General features: G+C 39.9%; 1 protein-coding gene across 14 annotated transcripts in view; it reads left to right on the top strand.

Annotated features, from left to right (window-relative positions):
- The window catches only part of B3GALNT2 (beta-1,3-N-acetylgalactosaminyltransferase 2), a 31,267-nt gene that overhangs the window by 5,030 nt on the left and 3,981 nt on the right, over positions 1-22,256 (top strand). For 4 of the 14 annotated variants that reach the window (XM_026062811.1, XM_026062815.1, XM_026062824.1 and 1 more), the window contains exons 2-10: positions 5,573-5,720; positions 7,450-7,550; positions 8,631-8,824; positions 10,647-10,742; positions 11,033-11,080; positions 15,002-15,112; positions 15,891-15,972; positions 17,337-17,520; positions 18,245-18,370. In XM_026062811.1, coding sequence (XP_025918596.1) covers positions 5,573-5,720; positions 7,450-7,550; positions 8,631-8,824; positions 10,647-10,742; positions 11,033-11,080; positions 15,002-15,112; positions 15,891-15,972; positions 17,337-17,520; positions 18,245-18,370 — 1,090 coding nt within the window. Of the gene's footprint in view, positions 1-5,572; positions 5,721-7,449; positions 7,551-8,630; positions 8,825-10,646; positions 10,743-11,032; positions 11,081-15,001; positions 15,113-15,890; positions 15,973-17,336; positions 17,521-18,244; positions 18,371-20,898; positions 20,997-21,193; positions 21,395-22,124; positions 22,143-22,256 lie in introns of those variants that run through there. The other 10 variants (XM_026062821.1, XM_026062820.1, XM_026062822.1 and 7 more) reach the window with 9 other exon arrangements.

Raw genomic sequence — 22,256 nt, 5'->3', positions numbered from 1 at the left:
ACCAACTCTCTTCTAAATTGACAACTAAATAGAACGGCCAGAAGGAAGCAAGCCGCCTTCTCTAGTAGCAGGCGTTTTGTCCCATGTCATCAGCCATTGGTAATACTGTCTTCAAAGGATAAAGGTGCTGTGTTTCCAAGAAACCCAGCATCAGGCTTAGGTGTTGCAATAAGGTTTTGCTTTATTCCTTTTGTGCCTGTGCTTCTGATGCTTGGCCTGTTCTGTTGTTGCCAGATCTACCTAGAAGCATGGAAGTGTGGTATCATTGTTGGTGTGCAGAGCACCAGCTTCCCTCCAGTGCTACTACTTTCACTACCTAAAGGTTTGTCTGTTCCAAGGAGTCCTGTGCTCCTGCAGCAACCAGGGGCACACATTGTGGTGAGTTTTAGCTCTGGTATAAAATAGATCCTGCAGCAAGGCCACGTAGCTCTCTTCACACAGAAACCTATAATGCAGATGAGCTGTAGTAGATTAGTGTAAGTGAAGAAGATCGGAGAGAGGAGAAGAGATGCTTTTGTTCTTTAATTTGTTCTTTTGGTGCATGTATCAGCATTCTGTGAATAGAAACCTCCTTTATATTTAGTTAATTCCTTCCTCCTTGTTTGTTTGGGTCTTTCACAAAGCAGCACTGAAGAGAAAGGCATTTAAAAACAGGAATATGGTTCCAAAGTCACAAGAATAGGCAGAGATAGCACCTGGAATGGGGTGGTGGTGGTGTTTGTGGTTGGGTTTTTTGGGGGGTTGGAGTGGATTTTTTGTTTTATTTTAACCTTATCTTTGAAGTGAAAGTTGAAAATATTCCTAATAACTTCTGCCTGGCCTATCTAATTCAATTTATTTATTTATTTATTGAAAAGCTGCATGGGTAGCAGAAGATGCAAAGTCCAGCTTCCTGTGGAGCTTTCTTATACTAGCAGCTGCTGATGGAGATTCTCTGATGCCTGATAATGCAGCTAAGCCTACACTGCTACATTTCTCCGTGCAGGCATTATAAGAAGTCTCGTCTGCCCCATGCAGTTGCATGAAACATGTAGGAACTTATTTACTTTGAGACCTGAACTCTGCCAAACTTGACTGAAAATGACCAGTAGATTTAGAAGTTGTTGGGAGACAGATCAATAGACGCCTATGTAGCAAGATCACATTTGCCCTGTTTATTGACAGAATCAAGCTGAAATGATCTCTCAGTCTTTTCATCTCCTTATAATGACAGTAAATATAATTAGCAGCTTAACTTGACATTTTACTTGAGAGTCAGTCTCACAGGAAGAAGAGATGCATGTTAATCATTGTAGTTTAGGATTTTGAAAAACAGAGCTGTTTGCCACTGCTGAGGTGGTTATAATCCGGCTGGGGCCAGCAGACTGCCTGTCAGCAGTCCTTCGGTGGTCCGACTCAGCAGGGGGTGCAGCCCTGCATCTTTAGCCTTGTCTTCTAGGGCCATGAGTTTGTGTCCTGTGCTCCGTCTATGCGCTTGTTTACCTCTTCTCCCCTCTCTCCCTCGCTTCCATCTGTTGGCAGTTCTCGGCCAAGCTTGACAGGCAGCGGAGGTCTCAAAGACCGCAATTTTCCCTGAGCTTCATGAAAACTGGTGACTTAAGAATTCTTTGCAAGCTTACTGTAGCTCAGACCAAGGTGAAAAATGGCACTATTAGAAATGCGTACAGTTAGACATCAGAGAATTGTGTGGGAGTGTGTCCTTACAAATGCACCGGTTGCAGGAAGAGCTTCAGTAAGAGCTTGCTGTTAACCATGTACTCCTTCCAGTTACTGTACAGAACTGAATGGATCTTGGCAGCTGAGAGATGGCTGCCTGCTTTCATATTATTGTAGTCCTTGCTGTGGGTTAACAGGCTTAGGCAAAACAGTGAAATGAAAGCCATTTTGTGCCTGGTGTCTGAAAGAGTGTAAAATAGGCATTGTGCATTTGGCTATTTACACTCCACTCAGCAGCCTTGAGCTGCTAGATGCACCTGAGAGATGCAATTTTGAAATAGTAAGAATTCAAAAGTGAGGCTACTAAGGATAGTGTGGCCTTTGCGCTGGAAAGGCTTCCTCTCCTTCTGCACCCCTTCAGCTAGCAAGACTTTCAGGATTTGTTAYGAAACGTGATACATAGCTTTATATATCTATATCTATAATATCTATCTTTTCAGTTGTTAACAAGCTAGTATCCAGACCACTTGTGAGGTATCGTCAAGCAAATGGGAAGCCTGAAAAATATAGGGAGAGGCTTGCACTGGATCATGCGGAGAGCCCATGGCATAGCTTGGATTAGGATTCTGGTATTTGATTTGCCTATATCCTTTGCAAATCACAAAATTTGCAGTTTTTTTTCCTTTTTTGTAATTGGAAATTTTAAAGTCTTACCTTACATTGTTTGTGCAAGATAATTAAGAACAATATATTACATATTTTTAAACCTGTTACTAACACATAAAATGCTGGCATAAGAATGCACAAAAATAGAACATGTGATAAGGAAATAAATGTGGGCCCCGTGGCAAGTGTTGATTGCCTATATAAATACTTCATTATTATTGACTTGGAGGTCAGCAGTGTTTTCTCTTAACTTACTCTGCATCGGGTCCTATGTATGCACATATCTGAATTATCCTTATAAATGAATAATAGCCTCTTTTTTTTTTTCCCCTATACCTCTGACTTTATCTCCTTTCCCCCCCCCCGCCCCCTTTTTTAATACTACTAGTTCAGAGGGAGACAGTTGATTCTCTTTTCCTGAAAGCTTAACAAACGTTAATCCTACTTTTCAGTAGGGAGTAGAAACCTTTGCTGACAAGTAGGGAGCTTATTCATTAGGATTTTGCAAAAGTAAGCTTTCCTTTTTTTTTTTTTTCCATTTTCAATGGTTTTAGAAGTAAAATGGCATAACCCTTGGGACAAAGAAGACAATCTTCTGAATATAGAGTGCTGTAGTGCTACCTTACCAAGTCGAAGAGTGCATAAAACAAGAGAAAGGGGCTGTCTGTTCTAAAAGCAGTAGGGTGTTAAGTTGGAAGCATATGCTACATTAACGTTGTTCCTGTATGAATGATTCATAAGAAAAGGCTTCACTCATTTTAAAATATAAACTCATTTAAAATACTTATTTTTTTGAGTAGCTTATTTTTAGAGTTTTTCAAATTGATTTAAGCCAACTTATGCTGTTCTAATTCAATTTGCCTTATAGACTTCTGTTCTTGGTTTTATCTTTCTTTAATTTTGGTTTAACAAAACGGTTCTGTTTTTAATTAAAAGTGGTATTGACGAAACCAAATCTGTGTAAACAGTACCTCAGGTGCACTATACAAACATTTTAGTCCTCTAGTGAGACTTAGATCGGGAGGCTTTGTGTTTAAGGCTGCAGAGGCTATTTAAAGAATAATCAAAGGATGGAAGGAGAGCCAGGAAAGAAAAGGGGTATCTGAGGAAGACTTATGAGGCTATGGAGGAATTTCTTATGATCTTGTACCTCTGCTGCCATGGAATACTGGTAGAGTTTGGTTATATAAAGGTCTCTGGAGACATGCAGAAACTCTAATTAGTCAGTATTTACCAGCATATTGGAAAACCRGAACCGTGTTCAGATAGACTGTCTGATCCGTCTTGCAAGGTTCTTTGGATGTTATATGCGGCAATATGYTTGAATGTAGCTCTATTAGCAAACAAATCATATTCCTGAACCTTGCTACCAATTTAACGTATGTTTGGTATAAGAGACATAACAGTTGGCTTTAGTGAAAAACTGCTACTGAAGAAGGGGAAATAAAGTGGCTTACGTGCTTGGGTTTTTAAGTCATTTTGATTTTAAGTTGATACAAACATTTCTTAAACAAATAGGTTAATGCTCTGCTTATGTTGGTGATAAGCTTGTAGCTGTTGGTAAAATTTCATTTAAACAACTTGTGGAACTTAACTTTTTTCTTGAAAATCCATGTTTGTGTGAGGAGAACTAAAATGTTCAGYGCACAGCCCCAAACTGTGGAAAAAGGTGTGCCTGTGGAAAAATTCCTGTGTGCTTGCCCTGCTCGTGTGCTTCCCTAAGGACCAATTGCAGACCACTGTTTTACTTGGTCTAGGGGCTGGGGAGTCCAGTGCAAGCCATTATCAACAGCCCCCAAAGCAAAAAAGTTCTTCTGAGATCTTGGTTCAGCACAGAGCAGGGCAAGGCCGAGGCCCCTCCGCTGTGTGCTGCTCCCAGCAGACAGGGTGTAGGGCTGGTTGGAGGCCTGGTGTGACCTACCGTAGCAGTTCTCATGCTGGGTGYTGCGGCAGTGCTAGATTAGTGAACAGCTGTCACAAGACCCATCTACCTTCTCAATTTCAAAACAGAGAAAGCAAGAGCTAGTACAGGAAGCAGAATCTGGATTATAATTCAACTCTTTCTAGTGGGAGTATGCAGTATGGATTTGGAGATATTTTTGGTCTCTCTAAAATTAGATTTTTTGAAAAATCTTGTCTGTGCTGTGTGGAGTAGTTTGGAGCAGTTGCATTTAGATTTGTTTTCTTTGTCTGCAGCCTAATGGAAAAAAAAAYTTAGTGAGAGGAGATGAAAGTGATCCTTTGCTATAGCTAAATATAAATCTCTCTCAATTCTAGAACAGCTGATAAATTAAACTATGCAGTTCAGCTATTTGCCTGGGTGTTTGCAGGCTCAAAGTCACAGCTTCTTAGGCTTCTATCTAGTCAAAACTCTGCTTTAAAAGAAGTCTGACTTTCATGATCTCTAAATTAAAACAACAGAAGCTTAAACCATAGATTACAGGTATTGGCTGTGACATCCAGCTATGAAAAGGCCAGAGCATTCCTCTGTGTTAAGATATAATACTCTTTGTGAAGGCAGAGTGTGGTGCTCAGCTTTAGAAAGTTAGAAACAAGATAGGCCTTGACGTACCAGAGTGAGATGGTGAGCCAAAGGTGCCCATTTTTTCCCCCGTCTTTTTAAAACTGCTGGATGTATTTCTGAATATGACAGGCTTTGTTTAAATAGTTTTTTTTTCTAGGTAGAGTAGTGGTGAATTCTAGTAGTGAAGACCTGGTACCAGGAATGACAAACTGCCAGGTTTTAGGGTAAATCATGGTTGAGGAGATGTCAATGAGCTAGCCGAAGGCCCAGACTCTCTCAAGAGAGTTTTGCAGAGTGGAAAGTAAGACCTTGTGTCTTGCCCACAAGGTTTCTGATGGCTGGTAGGAAATGGAGCACAGCAAGAACATGCACCCAGGGGGCAGTTTGCTCAAAAGGCAGGCAGGCAAATATTTAAAGAATGGAAGATGCTGTCAGTCAAAACTGAGGTTTATGTTCCTGCCTGCTTTGCAGGTCACGCTGTCTTGGCCAGTTTTGTTTACCTGCAGTGACTTGCTTAGTTCATTGTAGTAATGTTTTCCCAGATTACTATTGATGTGTCGAAAATATTTCCTGGATTCTTGACCAAGAATGCAATACTAATTCTGCTTCTTGTTTTCATCAGCTGCCCAGTACTCTTGCTTTTGGTATGCATTTTAATTATTGCTCACAACTGTGATATGTGGTAATATGTGTATATAATAAACCTTTGTTACTTCATATTTCTAGGTCCGCTGGCCTTCTTTCCTCAGTGGAAGTTGAGGCATTACGATGTTGTTGTAGGTGTGTTGTCAGCTCGGCACAATCATGAACTGCGCAGCGTTATAAGGAACACTTGGTTCAAGCACTTGAAACAACATCCTGCGCTGAGCCAACGGTAATCTCAAGTGTTTTATATTTCCTGGATTTAGTGAGAAACTAAGAACATGATGAGTAAACATGTTGGTTTAATCTTTTTTCTGGAAATGGAGTGGCTTGTCCTCATTCATGAGCATCCTCTATTGTGATCATTTTTTTAAATCTGCTTAGAAATATATAAAAATACTGCTTGTTCTGGACTGGAACTTTTTAATACAAGGAATAAAATTGCAATTGTTTGATTGCTCACTGCTGTTCTGGGAATTACATGGGACAATACTGGGCGCCTCTAGTATGGTAATGTGTCAGAATAAATTGGCAAGATTTAAAAAAAAAAAAAAAAAAAAAAAAGCTTTATGTATGTTTCTGAGCACATGCCAGAAGCTATCTTTACTGAGAGACATGAAGAGACAGCCCATCCAAAAGCTCTTTTTGACAGTTGGTTATGCTGTTTGTGTAGGGTTTGTATGTTCTTTTGCATACAGACTGGGATGTGGGGTGACGGTGATGGGGGAGCTAGATTGTAAGACTTGTAATTAATGTGAAACTACTGAGAGTCACTGGTTTGATGGGACTGTGCAGATTAAGCTGTTAAATTTCCATACAGTTTTGCCATCCTGAATCACAGATGGAAATGAGTCAGGTTCAGGTTTCGATACTGAGTTTTTGCAATTAAATGTCATTGTTCATTAATGATATACAAGAACCAGAGTATACAATGCATAATGACTTTTCCTTTTTTGCGTTGCAATGCATGTTTTGTATGGTATGCAACTTGGAATGCTTAGTAATCCAGTATACTTGAAAGCAAGCATGATCATATGGTGAGAGAACCACAGAATTTTCTTAGAGTAGCTTCAGCCTTGAAGTGTAGGTTTATTCCATGCTGAACCAATTATTCCAAACACCTGCAGTGTGAGTGACTAGCAGRACCCTTCCTGACTGCTTGCGTAAACCTGAGAGTCTGCAAACAGCTATGGTTTTGCTGTGAAAGTTCTGCTGCAGTTCATTCCTGGAAGCTTTGTCATCTTGGCACCTGTCTTGCACCAAAAGCCATTTCTCATTCACAAATTTGGTGTCACCATGCAGTTTGGAGTGAAGCATAGCTGCTACATTCAGCTTAAAACCTGTTCTTTCCCTAGCTTATATGGAGTTTCAGGATACTTAGTTGCTAGGTGGAAGTCTGGGCTAAGCTGAGTGCTCTGCCTCTTTTTACTGCTTGTTATCTCCTGGCTGTGGTGTTGCCATGTTTGGGGCCAGAAAGAGCAACCAGTTGGTTGGCTGCAACCCAAGGTTGAGACATTTCACTGTAATGGTAGACTGTAGTTCTTGTCCCTCCTTTGGTGCTATGTATCCTTATTATTATTATTAATTTATTCATTACCTTTGAATGCAGAATATTTAAGCAGTCCTAAGTTAAGCAACTAACTCAGGCAGGGAGAGGCGGGGTTTCAGGATCCTTCAGTGCTGGCTTATGTCTTTTTCTGCTTAGCATGCTGGCTGTCTTGAATCCCATTTCTGGTTGCTGATCTCTCCCTGTGGCCTCGTTATGAAATGTAGAAGACTAATGTGGGTTTGGAATTGAACCTTCATGCAGGGATTCACATAGTTACTCTACATTGAGCCTGGTAGCTGATTTTTAAGGGGTTCAAAATCTTAATCCTGTGAAAGGCAGGCTGTTGTGATGAAATAAGTTTATTGAAGGTAGAGGGAAGAGAACTGGTGTTAATAAAACCAAATTATTTTAGTGTCCTTGTGAAGTTTATAATAGGTGCGCATGGTTGTGCTGTGCCAGTGGAGGACAGAGAAGATCCATACTCCTGCAAACTTCTGAACATCAGTAACCCAGGTACAGAAGTTAACTTTTAAAAATTCTGTGATCTGTAGTAGAACTGAATCATCTTTATGAGAACAGTTCAGGGGTGCTTAACTGGGACAGCCAGTCTTGCAAATGCATGCCATCCCGAAAATGCCTTCCTGCCAGTTGTATAACCTTCCTGTGAGTACTGTGAGCAGTGCGTGAAAGGGGGGAGGGATCTTTGAGGTTGCAAAGGGCAGGCCATTGACTTCTAATGGATTTGCATTCCCCTTGGTGACTTGGGAGAGACTGTTCCCTGAAATGTAAATTTTTTACTCTACCCCTGTGTAAAATGAAGTTGGAAAGAGCTGGAATGAGAGATGGTAGCAAGGCTGAGAAAGGATTCTTAGGTGTACAGCAGACTTCCCTAGTGGTGACACTTTGGGAGGAATGGGTTCTAATCATGTCTGCCTGACAGGGTTTTCAGATTATGCCCTAGAGAGGGAACAACTAAGAAAAATGAAACTGAGAATAATGAAATGCTGCCATGTAAAAATACTTAACTAAAATTGTATTTTCTTCCTGTCATTTTCTTTTTTTTCCTAATTAATTTTTGCTCTTTAATTCCAAGTTAAGGAACTCAACAAGTTAAGGAACTGCTTGGCTCTTAAGTGATGATTCACCTTAAAATGAGACTTTTGTTTCTCTTTAAATGGCAACGATTACTTTAACCATTCTCCCAAGAAGAGATGGTACCTCAGGGCTTAAGGGGAGCCCAATTAAGTGGAGGTGTAAGCAGTTTTGATACATGAATAATTATTTAATRCATTAATATACAGATACTCATGCAATCTTAATAGTGTTTTTGTCTTCTCTCTGTGGATATATTGTGTTTCTAGTCTTTTCTTGGTGGTTATGTAGGCATTGACTTGCAGTTGCTGGAAAGCAGCAGACTGCTGCATCACTCTGAGTTTCTCCTTACCATAGTGTGCAGTCAACTGTCTTTCCCTCCTCCAGCACGTGATTGCCCTGTGCACTTGCCAGCCTAATTAATTGGTGCACCTTGTGTGTATCCAGTTCCAAAACAATGAAATCTTCTCACATTACCTTTCTCCTTTCTTTTTCATACAGTTTTGAATCAGGAAATTGAAGCTTTCAGCCTCCCTGAGGACATACCTTCTGTGCTCTCTGAAGACAAAATTGTCAGTGTGAACTTTCGTGTACTTTACCCCATTGTCATTACCAGTCTTGGGGTATTTTATGAGGCTGATGGTGTGGGATTCCAGCGGAACATCACTGTAAAACTGTACCAGGCAGAACATGAGGTAGAGTATTGTAGTTATCTTTTGCAACTGAACTAAGTCATATTTTCTCTTTGTTGTGGATTAAGTTCTTACAGAAAATGCTATACTGTGATGATTTAGAAGAGAACTACTTAACCGGCAAGCATATGAATTATATTTTTTTGTCTATTGCACTATAAATTCTTCTTATTTCACAGCTTATATACACAACTGATCTGAAAAAAAGGAAAATGGAATTCACAAAGTGACATGAGTTAACTTGAACGCTCTTTGAAAGAACATTAATCTCTAATACCAAGACACAGTTTTGGTTGCATTTGAGGTTCTAATTTTTTGATAAGTATTAAGGAATTAAAAATAAACTGTTTAAATATATTTAAAACACATGTCCAGATGGACCCATTGAGTGCTTTGAGACAAAGAGATGCAGTACAGCTGTAATTTTTTTTCTTATCTGTCCTTCAGGAAGACATTTTGAGATTTCTAGCAACTGGTATTTACAGGTAATAGTCAAACTTCTAGTGATAACTTCCCCTCTCCCTCCCCCCCCACTCCCAAGCTCAGTTATAGATTTGATAGGATAGCTTAGTGCTTATGAAAAGAAAACCTGGCGGAAAAACACACAAAAAAAAATCATTGAGCATGATCATTGTGTTTGGTATATTTTATTTATCTCCACTAGTAACCTGATGGGCCAGTTTCAGGAGTTCTGGCTATGTTATAGTAAGAAGAATTTCAAGCTAAACTGAAAATTAAAACTAGGTACAAAAAGTACACTAAAATATGTTTTTTCACAGTGAATTTCAAAAGAAATAGTTTTATTATAGCAAAGAAAATCATGGTATGCTGTGTTCAGGTTTATGTTGGTTAACTATTCAGCATTAATTAGATGAATTCATGTTAATTACAGAAATGTGGGAATGTGCATTTTCACAGAAAGGTAAGTGTTTTAAAAGTTCCAGGCACACTAGGTTAATGCCCATCATGTGTACCACCATTGGGTGCAGCACCTGCCTTGCTGTATAAACAGCAGGAAGCATTCTTTCAACTCCCCCTAGTCTTTCCTCTCCTCTACCTATATCTCTGCCTCTCCCCTGCAAATTGAGGCACCCCCAACATAGTTTGACACAGAAGTAGTGTCGGGGGCTCCTGCCCAATTCAGGTAGCTGCTTTGAAAGGACACATGTATGCTAATTTGGAAACCTCCCTTCTTTGTGTCTAAAATTAATATACAGAAGTGCTGGAGAGAACAGTTGTGTCCCTACTAGCCCAATGATAAAAGTTTAAACTTCACTGATGCCAAATCTGCTGCACTATCTGTTCTGTAAAGTGGACTGATATTTGTGTCTTGGTGTGCCATAGTGCAGAATGAAAATTCAGGGTAATCCACGTATAGAACTTGAGTCCTGCAGGCAGTGATTGAGCATATGCTGGCAATGCAGCATCTTTATATTGCTTGTTGTTGTCTAAGAGCAGTTTGATGGCCTATGTGATATAGTAGCAATGAAGTTTTAGYGGCCAGCATCCTCTGTTACAATTAATAGTAATCACCTATTTAAATAAAAGTTAGGAATTCAGTAGACTGGGAGACTGACTCTCCTAGACAGCACGCTGTGTTGGTCAGACTTCTAATGAAACTTGCTTGATCATTGCTTGCTTCTTCCGTATCAATTTAATGCTTGAATTCTGTGGAGTCTCTAAGACTATCTTAAGAAGAAATTTTCCAGTAAGTATTTTACAGAAACAATAAGCCTATTGTTTCTATTGTAACTAGCTAAGATGATCAAGGTTTGCATAATCTGGCAGCACTTGTAATGATTGTTGTTGTTGTCATTACGCACAGGAAGCTCTCTTCAGTGCTCGCTTTAGCCCACCAAGCTGTGGAGTGCAAGTGAACAGATTGTGGTACAAGCCAGTAGAGCAGTTCATTTTGCCAGAGGTATGTGCAGTATCAGAGCTGCCTGTGGTTCTTTTATGTTGGCTGAACAGACTGACTGATAAAACTGACCTTTGCTTGAGGAGGCAGAAGAGAGCAAATGAAAACCTCTAGAACAGTAGTTGGGATGATATGCTGAAGTCCAAAACTTGTTTCACCATCTCTTTATCACCAATAGTTATAAAGGAAAGCCTGAAAAATGAGTTGATTAAAAAGTTTTCTTGGAGAAACAGTAACAATTTCACTATTGCAGAAAGGTTTTCAGCTTTTGAGAAAAAACTGTCTCCCTTTAGATTCTCCCCAGAGAATGGGACACCTCTCTCCTTCCTGCTTTTTCAGAGGTTAGTATAAAAGATGTGGGGGGAGGGCTCAAATTTCTAGAGAACAGCTGGAAAAGAGCTTTCTGCTTCTGRTGTTTTGGGCACAACAGAAAGGCATTACATGTTATATATTGCAAAGACATTAATGATAACTAATGGTTAGTTACCGAATGCTTACTGAGGGCTGCTGAAGTTCTGATTGTTCCCTTTGGGGCAGTGGCAGTGGCAGTGAGGACATTGTAAGCTTCACTGCTCGTTCATTGAACCATGCAAGGAAACAAGAAATAGAACTTCAGGAAGATTTTTAGTAGGATCCATCTGTAAATTAGTGGATGCAGCAAGTGGCACACAAGAGTGACACTCAGGTTTTTAAAACCTGTCACGATTCCACAGCAGTGCTGTTATTTTCTTTAAGTGGGTGCCCCTCGGAAATTTGGGAAGAGACTAGTTTGGGGAGTAATGAGTGTTAGCATTCTTGCTTAGCCTGAGATAATAGTAGCAAAGCTATCAAGGCAGGGTCCAAAGTTTTGTCATCCTTTCTGGAATGGGGGTGCAGCCCAAGAGTAGGATCTGTACTACCTAATTGTGGCTGCTTAGGCAAACACAGAAAGGACAGAATATAGGTAGGAAAAACCTAATATTGTTACAGTGAAGGTGTAATGAAATACAGATTGACTCAGAATGAGAATTGTGGTTCAGTAGAGCCCCCCCAAGATACAAGTTGTTGTTCCTGCTGAACCAGTGGTCTTTCTCTAAATGTGTCGGCTGTCATTTTAGGCTGTTTCCCTTCATTTAAATGTTTTCCCATATACCTGGGCACTTGTTGCTATTTCTGTAAGTTGTCTGTGTGTCTGGATTGCTTTGCTGTGGAAGATATTAAATGTTTTTTATGAAAGATTAGGAGGAGAAAAGAGAAAGGACTGAACTGGGGGGGAAGAGACATTTGGGGCCAGTTCAGTCCCCAGTTTATTCCACTGGCTCTGTAAGACGTAATGCATTTGGAAATCTCCTTTTAGGAAGAATCTGCAGCTGATTGACTCGTCTATCATCTTAAACAGTTTTTACTGAATAGTCCACAGGACTGTTATGTTGGCAGGAAACCTTTCAAATAAGCATACTTCTTGCAGTATTTTATGTATACGTTTTGACAGTTTTTAATTTGATATGAAAATCATTCAGGGGTGTGTGGATGTGGTTCCCCCCTGCCTAGACTATTAGTTGCCTAATAGTTTGGTACTGTAGTGGATAAGCCTTAGTCCTGTAAGTCTTTGAAGACTTTGTTCTGAGATACTAAAATTCTAGGCAGCTGTAATTTAGCTATAAATGATTGCATTTTTCCTGAAAGGCAGATGGGAAGTATTTAATTTAGAAAAGGAATATTAGTATTCATATATTTCTTTGTGTGGGCATCCTTAATCTGATACATGTCATGCGCTGAATGCTTACAGGATAACACGATGTTTCTAATGTAGATTAATAGGGTTTATGCACAGCATGTAGTCTCCGTGATACTTAGGATGCTGAAGCATACAAGATGATTCAGAAGAGATAACGCCCACATGTTCCCATCTACTTGTTTGAGAGCAGTAAATTTAGTGAACTGTTTAATTGTCACGAGTTGGGTTCTGAGACGATATCTATTCTCTGCCCCTCCACATTCAAGAAGTAATGGATTGTACATATTGCTGAAGAGCTTCATTCATCTTGCAGCTGAAGTGCTGCTCTTTCTGCTCATCCTGGGGAGAGGGAGGGAAATGCAGCATTAGAGTAAGCATCTGGCAGGCCAGATTGTCAAAGACTGAATCGATCATTCAGCTCTGGAATGACTGAAAACGCAGGAGAGCAGAACCAGCAGATAACTAAAACTCACAGAGGGGCTCTGATAGCCAAGCCTGAGCAATGCATTTATGGTGACAAAAAGCCACAGGCCGCTTGTGTGGCAATGGGACTCTGTACCATATGAACTCTGTATTACTAATGAAGAGTAGCTGGAGAAACAAAAAAGCACAGCACTGTTTAACATTAGGAGAGGAGCTTGACAGGGCTGCGTTATGTCGGCACACCTGTTTGGTATTCATTGTAAATGCCACTGCACTCTGGCAGCAACAAGGTTGGAATTTAAATGGGGAAAAAACAGATGATGTAGTCTCAGCTGTGCCACTAATGCGCTGCTTTCAGCATTTTTAGGCCTCAGCTTCCATTAACCTGCTTAGAAAAAGAATAGCTGAAGGCCAAAGTCATTATAAAATTTGCTTACAAGTCTCTCAGCCTGGAACAGCTCTAAAACACTCTGCATTCAGGCTTCACTGGTAATAACTGATTAAGACTCTCAGTACATGTTTGAGGTCAGTATCAGTGATTGTAGTAAGGATTTTCATATTGCTCATTGCTGAGGAGTGAAAGGACTCACAGACTCACTGAGCAGATTTCCCAAGGTTGTGTCCATATCCAAGTTACAAAAGTGGGATTAGAGCCTATTCCCTGCAGCAAAAAATGTTGGAATGGGAGATGACAACCCTTGCAAATACAGAAGTACAGAGTATGCTTTTCACTGTGTGGGGTGTTCAGGGGTCCTGCCACTAAAAGTCTTCACAGTGGTCCATTTGTTTTGATAACTGACAGGTAATTAAACAAGTAAGGGGGAGGTATGGAGCATGCAAGTCGGGCTTGAATAGACATTGACTAGCTCCATTATTAGATTATAAAGCTGGAATTATTTATAATAGATGAGAGAGTTCTGAAATATGCAGCTCAGATTAAATATCAAGAATGCTGCAGCTGTTGAGATCTGGAGGAAAGCAAAGAATTTGAGCTGGACTGAAAGCTGAGCTTAATGATGTGTCAGTAATGGAGAGTTTCTGGAGAAGGTAACAGTACAAGGAACCTGAAATGGGAGAAGCTGAGAGGTTAGCAGAAGTGAACGGAAGGACTTTCCAAAGCAGCAAAGAGATGTATCTACAAATAGTTAAAACAAGTTGTTTTTCTGTTCTCAGGTGCATAATAGCTACCAGTGTTTTTCATATGAAGCTGGGAGAAACAAAACTGAACCCACTTATCTAGTAGTCAGTGTGTAATAGCCATACGACTACTGTATGTTACCTCATGATGAGAGTAAGATTGCTTAAAAAATGAGAAAGTATAATACTACCACTGCTCTTACCTTTACAACATACCACTTCTTGTCCTTTTGCACATTCTCAGGAGTTTTCAGGAAAAAAGTCTTATATAAAATGTGCAATAGTTGGACTGTTAGGCAGAATAGTTTAAAGTTGAAGTGAAATGCTTTTAAATGCAAGATCTTATGCATACAACATGCATTGATATAACTTAAATTGACAATTAAAAATAAAAAGTTCTAAAGAGATTCACTTGTCTGTCTTTCTCTTCCTTTTCCTACTTGCCAAGATGTGAGGCCAGAGTTCTGTGACTCTCCTACAGTAGCTCATGACAGCTTTACCAGGATAAAGGTGGCTCTATTTTCCTTTGAATTTTGCTGATGTCAGGGTCAAGTCTCTGATCTTTGATTTTGGCAGATAACTAAAAAGCAGCACTTATTTACAAATCTGTTTTAATGTATTCTCTTTGTAATGCAGGATTCTATAGTTGATTTTTAAAAAAAGCACTTCAGTTCACCTTTAAATGCCATCTTAATGATGTTAAAAAGCCAAAGGCTTTTATGTCAGACTTCTGTTAAAACTTTAATATTGTTCCTAATGCAGAGACTCATGATTAGTCTTAAAAGCATGATTATGTGTTACGGATTTTCACAGATGTCTTTTTTATCTGTAACTTATTTTTATTAAAGCATAAGTAAAACATTTACATTGTGTGTTCAGACTATGCTTTGCATAAAGATGACTATTTTAAAATTAAAAAACTGTCTGATTTTCATCCTTTAAAATCTTTGAATATCTGTGTAACAGTGTTGTGCTCTCTTAACAGAGTTTCGAAGGTACCATTGTGTGGGAAAGCCAGGATCTTCAGGGCCTTGTTTCGAGAAACCTTCAGAAAGTGATGGTGAATGATGGAGGGGGTGTTTTCAGAGTCATTACAGTGAGTTACCTAGTCATATTTTTCTCTTTCCAACCATATTTTCTTTTTTTTTTTTTTTCTGTAAGTCTCAGACATCTATCATTTTGCTTTCCTCTGTTTCTCTGTGAATTGTTAATTCGGTTGGCCTGCTTCTGTTGTCTGAGTTGAAACTTGTTTCATCCAGGAAATGGGTTATGGCATGCGAAAAATGATGCTACTAAAGGGCATGTTTTTTTGTTCTGAAGGGAGTAAAGTTCACCCATTGTCTTTGTCAGCTGTGAAGCTCTATCAGTATATGATAAATGGCAAAATGGGTCAAAAATCTTGTGCTAAGATTTCCAGTGAAATCAATGGAATTGAGCTTGGGCTTTTTTGGTGTGGTTCCCCCCCCCCCCTTTGTTTTGCTTTTTGGTGAATTCTGGCAGTGTCTCTTCTTCTGTCAAAACTTTGCTTGATTAAATATGCTGTGCCATTGTAATTATGCTAGATTAACTTTACATTTTCATCTCAACCTCAAAACCAGCTTTCTAAAAGTTTCAGTGGATGGTGAAATAAGTATATTTGAGGTATTCAGAGTTGCCATGGTTTTGAACTCACAATGCCATTAGCTTTCATGAAACTTTCAAAACTGCCACAGAAACTTGCAGTTGAATTATCTTTCATTATGGAGGTACCAGAAGTGCTTTAAATTAATTTCATTCTTAGTTACCAGAAAACTTTACAACTTAAAATCTCAGAGAAAAGCATTTCAGTAATGAGAGATGAACTAATTTCTTTCTTTCCATTAATCTGTTCCTAGCAGGCAGGGGAAGGGTCGTTGCCACATGAATTCACAGAAGGTGTGGAGGGAATAGCAGGTGGTTTTATCTACACTGTTCAAGGTAAGTCTGCAAAACGTAGCATCATATTTGATGTTGTGATACAATAAGATCAGTAATTACATTTCTGAGGTAAAAATCATGTTATCTCTATAAATTCAATCAATTTAAGAAGTTTTATTTTAGTAGAAACAATTGATTTTTTTTTTTTTTCTCCTCTATTTTATTCTGCCTAATGGCAATGTCCTGATATGGTGTCTTTGCTTTCCCTTTGTCAACCACTCCAGTTGACTTTTATTCCTTTGTCTTTTTATTAACAGAAGTAACATTTTTATCTGGACTTGCTTCCCTGTCCTTGTTTTTTGTTACCAAACCCAAGTTAAAAAATGTCATGTAATAGTGCCCTCAAGAAATCTTTCCCTGATTAATTTTCACATTTGTCCAGTCCTGCTACTTTTAGAATTAGAAATACTGTGCCATAATGTTTTATATTAACTGTGTACAAACAGTGACTACCTAAAATAGCCTGTTTTTCCACCACTACTGTTGCTATTTTATACCTATTTCAGCAGGATGTTCAGAGACCTGATAGGAGCCTTTTCCAACATCTGCGCTTTCAGGCACATAGCACTGAAGTTGACATCTGCAATGGTTGTGTTATTTGTCCATCATAGCCAACACAAGCAATGACTTTCAGAGCATTGTTCCCGTGCTTTTGTAGCTAGACCTGGCAGATACAATTGGGCAGTCCTGTCGTCTTGTCATCTGTGTAGGAGCATAAACTGAGGTGTGCTAAAGCCTTTCCCATCCTGTTTGTCAAAAAGTTCAGTACCCACAGACTACCTCCTTATCAAGTAGTTCAGTATTACAGTATCTCTTTAGCTTTTATGTACAGTTAATTATGTGATGCAGTTCAGCAGGGACCACCTATGCTTAATCAGAGCAATGTCAGTTTGATAATATTTAGCATAGGTGTTTTCTTGTTTTGCTTTGGGTTGTGTTTTTTATTTTATGCTACAGATATATATGCTTAGAACTCAGTGGTGTAATACAGAACAGCCTTGCTAATCTACTTTATAAGAGTAAGAGTGAAGTCCCAGACAACTCCTTATTTTGAACAACCTTAAAAAGTTGAATGYTTTTGTTACTGAAAAGGAAGAAAATACCTTTTTACTTTAAACATTATATAAGCTGCATCAGATCTAATGCAAATATATATGTGTGTGTGTGTATATATATCTATATATATTTATTCTTCTGCACTTTTAACTTTTGTTGATACAAATTTCTAAACTAATTTTAGGATTTTCTTAACTGGATTGAGTAGGACACATTTTCAGATTCATTTTGTCGGTATGTTATATATGATCCAAGAGAAGCATGTGAAATAGTACATCTTGTCTAATGATCAGTGCTGCTTTTTTCAGAAGGTGATGCTCTTTTAAAAAGCCTGCATACTCGCCCTGAAAGGTTTGCAAGTCATATAAAAAATCTCGAAAAAGAAGATGCTTTATTGAAGGAAGAAAGCAGTACCTATGATGATATTGTTTTTGTAGACGTTACTGACACTTACAGAAACGTTCCAGCCAAACTGCTGAACTTCTACCGATGGTAAGTTGAAAAGAAAGCATTTTCTCTTAGGGATTACTGTTCTTGCTTGTAGTGCAAGATAATCCAACATGTTATGTTATCTGACAACTTGCACAAGTTGTTGATAAACCGAGGGATAATCTCTAGAATTTTGAGCTTCTTCAGTTATTTTACAAGTGACAGATATTTCAATATTTCAGGCAGTTAAAAATTACTTATTTCATATTTGAAGGGTGCTTTACCAAGGAAGAACAAGTACAAAGCTATTACCACAGATGTTCCTTGTAACCTTTCACTGTTGTACTGCCCTTGGGCTGACTGTCTTATCCTGAAGAGTAGAGTACTTACTGACCCTTTATGTAGCCATTGGCTTTTAACAGCTGTGCTGCAGTCATCAGCAGGAATTCATATCCTTATGAGGTCAACACTATTTAAGACAGATTCATTACAAGTAAATCCAACATCTGTCCTAGAGAACAAAGCCCTTTCTTCAAGTTTCTTTTCTTCAGCTCATGCACAAATCCCTGCTATAGGATCATATTATATCAGCTGCATCTTCTCTGTAGGACAAGCAGTCGGCCTTGGTCAATAGGGAAAACATTTAAAAGCTGAGGGAAGGAATATCAGTCATTCCCTCCTCCTTTCAGCTCTGCTTCCCAAAAAAACCCTTGCAGAGGGTTCTCTTGCATAACTGTAGTTTGTGGGCTACAGTTCAGCATCTCATCACTCTTCTTTTTGGCTACAGGACAGTTGAATCAACAAGCTTTGATCTGTTGCTGAAGACGGATGATGACTGTTACATTGATTTGGAGGCTGTTTTTAACAGGATAATGCAGAAAAAACTGGACAGGCCAAACATTTGGTGGGGAAAGTGAGTCTTTCAACTTGTCTTTAAGAGATACTTTTTTATGTTTAGTGAGCAATTTACTGCTTTAGGACTGTTTTTGTGTGGGTTCCCCTCTTCTGCCTATGGAAGCTACTTATAAAGAGCCGACCTTTCGTAAGTATAGGACTTTGAATCTTTAAATACAGAAATTGATACTTTACAGTAGCTTTCCAGAATGTGCCTTTACAATAGGTTGAGCTTGTCATGTACTTTACCTAGCTTTAGAACATGTCTTTGTTATGGGACTTTAACAAGTAAATAAAAATATACAGAAGTAAGGTAAAGTTAAAAATGGAAGTACATATGTGTTGTGAACAATACTTTCTCTGAAGTCACTGTAGCTCTTCTGGTGGGTTTGGGGAAATGGGGTAAACAGGAGAAACAAAATCGACTTTACAGTCTGCCTATTATTTTGAAGTCTGTGAATGACAAACATTGCTATCAATTTTGCTGCTGACTGAAATGGTGAGTCTGATTCAGAAATTCTCAAGTGAAGCTCCCAAGCCTACGTTGCACTTGTGAATAGCCAGAATGATCAAAATAGTCTATCTTTCCCCTTCCCTCACCGTTCATGGCATGCATAGCTATGCTGGTATAATATCCAGTATAAAGCAAAGGCACAATATGTCTTTCTGTTGCCATCTGCTTACTGAAGGAGAGCTGGCCTTTGCTGCTAAAGATGTTTTCCTTCACAGATCTGGTACTGAGCGTTGCTTGCTCTTAAGGTGATTAATGAAATGGGGAGTGGAATATCTTGTGATAGTCTCAAAGATCTGAGTGGTGTGTGTCTGTTCTGTGGCCTGTATAAATCCTTGAAGGGCAAATTGCCTAGTGCCTGTTAAATTTTCTTGGGACTACCTCTTCCATCAGGCAAGGCTAAGAATGAAAATAAGATAGGTTCATTCTAGCAAGGTAGATGACAAGACAGAAACCAACTTGCAAAAGGAAAAATTGCCCTATGTAGAAGCTGCCTGGGCTGCTTTCCAGTTGCCATAGGAAGAGCTATTCTGGAGCATGTTCTTGACTGTAAGAGCAAAGAGATAGCCTTCCTTCTCACTGTTGTCCCTGCGTATGCATCCCCTTGTGTTGCTCCTTACTGTGGGCTTACTCCACAGTGAAAACTTTATTTAGCTAATCTAGAGCATTTTAGGACCGCAGGCTGGAAAAACAAAAGGTCCAGGCATCCTACTCCAGAATTTTGGCTCATGTTGCAGGGAACATACTTATCTTAGTTACTGTCCTTTTAAATCTGTAGTCTTCCTCTGCCATGACAGATAATTCTTTGAAGGGTCAATGATCATGTCTGCAAATGACCAAATTTATGATAGGGTAAACTGTACCAATCTGTTTCTGAGAGGGACTGAAACTGATGTGAAAGTCATAAACAAAAAGGCAATTCACTGAAGTTGTCTCACCTACAGCACTATAAAAAGAAGTGGGAGTTCAGAATGGGGCCGTTTTTTCATCTTAGTTAGTCCAAGAGAAACTTCATACACTTGAAACTTTCTATGAAGATCTGTTTAATTTGTAATATAAACCCCCTTTTTTGTGGGGTGCAGGATATGCTGATACCTTCCTGTTCTAGTAACTGACTTCTAGGCTTGCCTTAGAATAACCATTGTATGAACTTAGGAGAATTGATAGTACTTTTTTCTTCAGACTGAAAAAATGAATTTTGCTGGATCTTTCTACAGAAATGGTGTGCTAAGGTATCAAGTAATTTTATTTCTGGTAGATTACCGAGAAGAGGAAGACAAGTCGTATGTAGGGAGGGAGGGAAGGGGAAAAAATGGACAAAACATATCAACTCTGTGTCTGTGGAGAACTTTATGTAGGGGTGACATTTTCAAGTGGAGATTCTCTAATGGTCACAGTCTTCAGATAAGACAAGTGTGAGATGCAGTGAACAAATGAGGCAGAAATCACTATAGGGAGTGTAAGATGATGAGCGATGAGTGCAGCACGTGTGCCTCGGTCTGGAGGGGGTTACAGCCCTCCTGCTGTGACTCACTAGAGTGGAAGGTACCTGAATTCACTTAAGACTGGGTATCAGATGTCACCTTTATCTACTTGGTGCTTTCACATGTCAGCTTCAGCTGTGAATGTAGAGTCTGGTAACGGAGCTGCCACTCAACTGTAACTCCTGTTACAGTGCTGCTGTCTGAGGTAAGACTTAGCAGCCCACTGAAGTTTTAAACTACTTATGCTCATGACTAAATTCAGCCATGCTTTACCTGTTTGCAAAAGGGGGAGAATCTGCTTCATTGACAAAGTTATGATAGTTAGCTGTGAGGGCATGAAATATTTGTAAGGAAAGAGCAGTGTAATACCAGCCTGTTCCCAAACTGGAAAAGTAGGACATTTATCATGGCTGACACAGCAGCCTAACAATGTTAACAGTATTACATGGTGCCACAGAGTGTTGAAGCTTGTTATGCCACACTGGCTGGGAATGGAAAAAAAGCATTTCAGACTTTTTGAAGACATCTAGTAGTAAGTACTATCTTCCCTAGAGAAAGAAACCTTCAGGAAGGTTTTCGTAATTCAGTGATGGTGGCCTTGGCTGAACATCCGCTTTGTTGATTTTCATTGGGAAAACAGCATGGAGAAGGTAAGCGACTCCCTCAAAGTTTGAACAGCAAATCAGTGGGTTAAGAAAATAAAGCCAGGTCTAGCATTGCTTTCTAAAAGGAAAGATGGTCTTTACTGTAACCAGGACCAAGTTATCTTGATAGGCATTTTGAACAGGCTTAGCTGTTTTGGGGAGACAGTATACAAAAAGTAATACTTCATCTTGCTTCCTTGCAGCCACTAGTTTTATCAGGAAAGCAGATTGTGTAACATTGCTGTGACTGCATAAAATTGCATGTGTGCTGGGGGGCCTGGCTTTGTGTGATGTGGCTTGACCAAAGAGGATTGGACACAGGCGTGTCCTTGGCTGCAGTGACCATTAGATGGTGGAGTTCAGGATGCTGCGAGGAGGAGGCAGGGCAATAAGCAGGATCGCAACCCTGGACTTCAGGAGAGCAAACTTTGGCCTCTTCAGGGACCTACTTGGAGGAATCCCATGGATTAGGGCCCTAGAAGGAAGGGAGCGGGGGGGTCCAAGAGAGCTGGTTAATATTCAAGCATCACCTCCTCCAGGCTCAAGAGCRGTGCATCCCTATGAGTAAGAAGTCAAGCAAAAGGGGGGCAGGAGACCTGCGTGGATGGACAAGGAGCTCCTGGCAAAATTCAAACAGAAGAAGGAAGTCTACAGAATGTAGAAAGGGGGACAGGCCACTTGGGAGGAATACAGGAACATTGTCAGAGTATGCAGGGATGTGACGAGGAAGGCTAAGGCCCGTTTGGAATTAAATCTGGCAAGAGATGTCAAGGACAACAAGAAGGGCTTCTTCAAATACATCAGTAGCAAGAGGAAGACTAGGGAAAATGTGGGCCCTTTGCTGAATGGGGTGGGTGCCCTGGTGATGAAGGATGCAGAGAAGGCAGAGTTACTGAATGCCGCCTTTGCTGCAGTCTTTACTGCTCAGGCCAGCCCTCAGGAACCCCAGASCATGGAGACAAGAGAGAAAGTCTGGAGGAAGGAAGACTTTCCCTTGGTGGAGGAGGAGTGGGTTAGAAATCATTTMGGCAAACCTGACACCCACAGATCCATGGGCCCCGATGGGATGCACCCACAAGTGCTGAGGGAGCTGGCAAATGTCATTGCTAGGCCCCTCTCCATCATCTTTGAAAGGTCATGGAGAACAGGAGAGGTGCCTGAGGACTGGAAGAAAGCCAATGTCACTGCAGTCTTCAAAAAGGGCAAGAAGGAGGACCCAGGGAACTACAGGCCAGTCAGCCTCACCTGCATCCCTGGAAAGGTGAT

This window comes from Apteryx rowi, unplaced genomic scaffold (genome assembly GCF_003343035.1).
Source record: "Apteryx rowi isolate R43461 unplaced genomic scaffold, aptRow1 scaffold_193, whole genome shotgun sequence".
NCBI lineage: Eukaryota > Metazoa > Chordata > Aves > Apterygiformes > Apterygidae > Apteryx > Apteryx rowi.
Note: the sequence above shows the minus strand (reverse complement) of the source record. Positions and strands in the feature narration are given on the sequence as shown.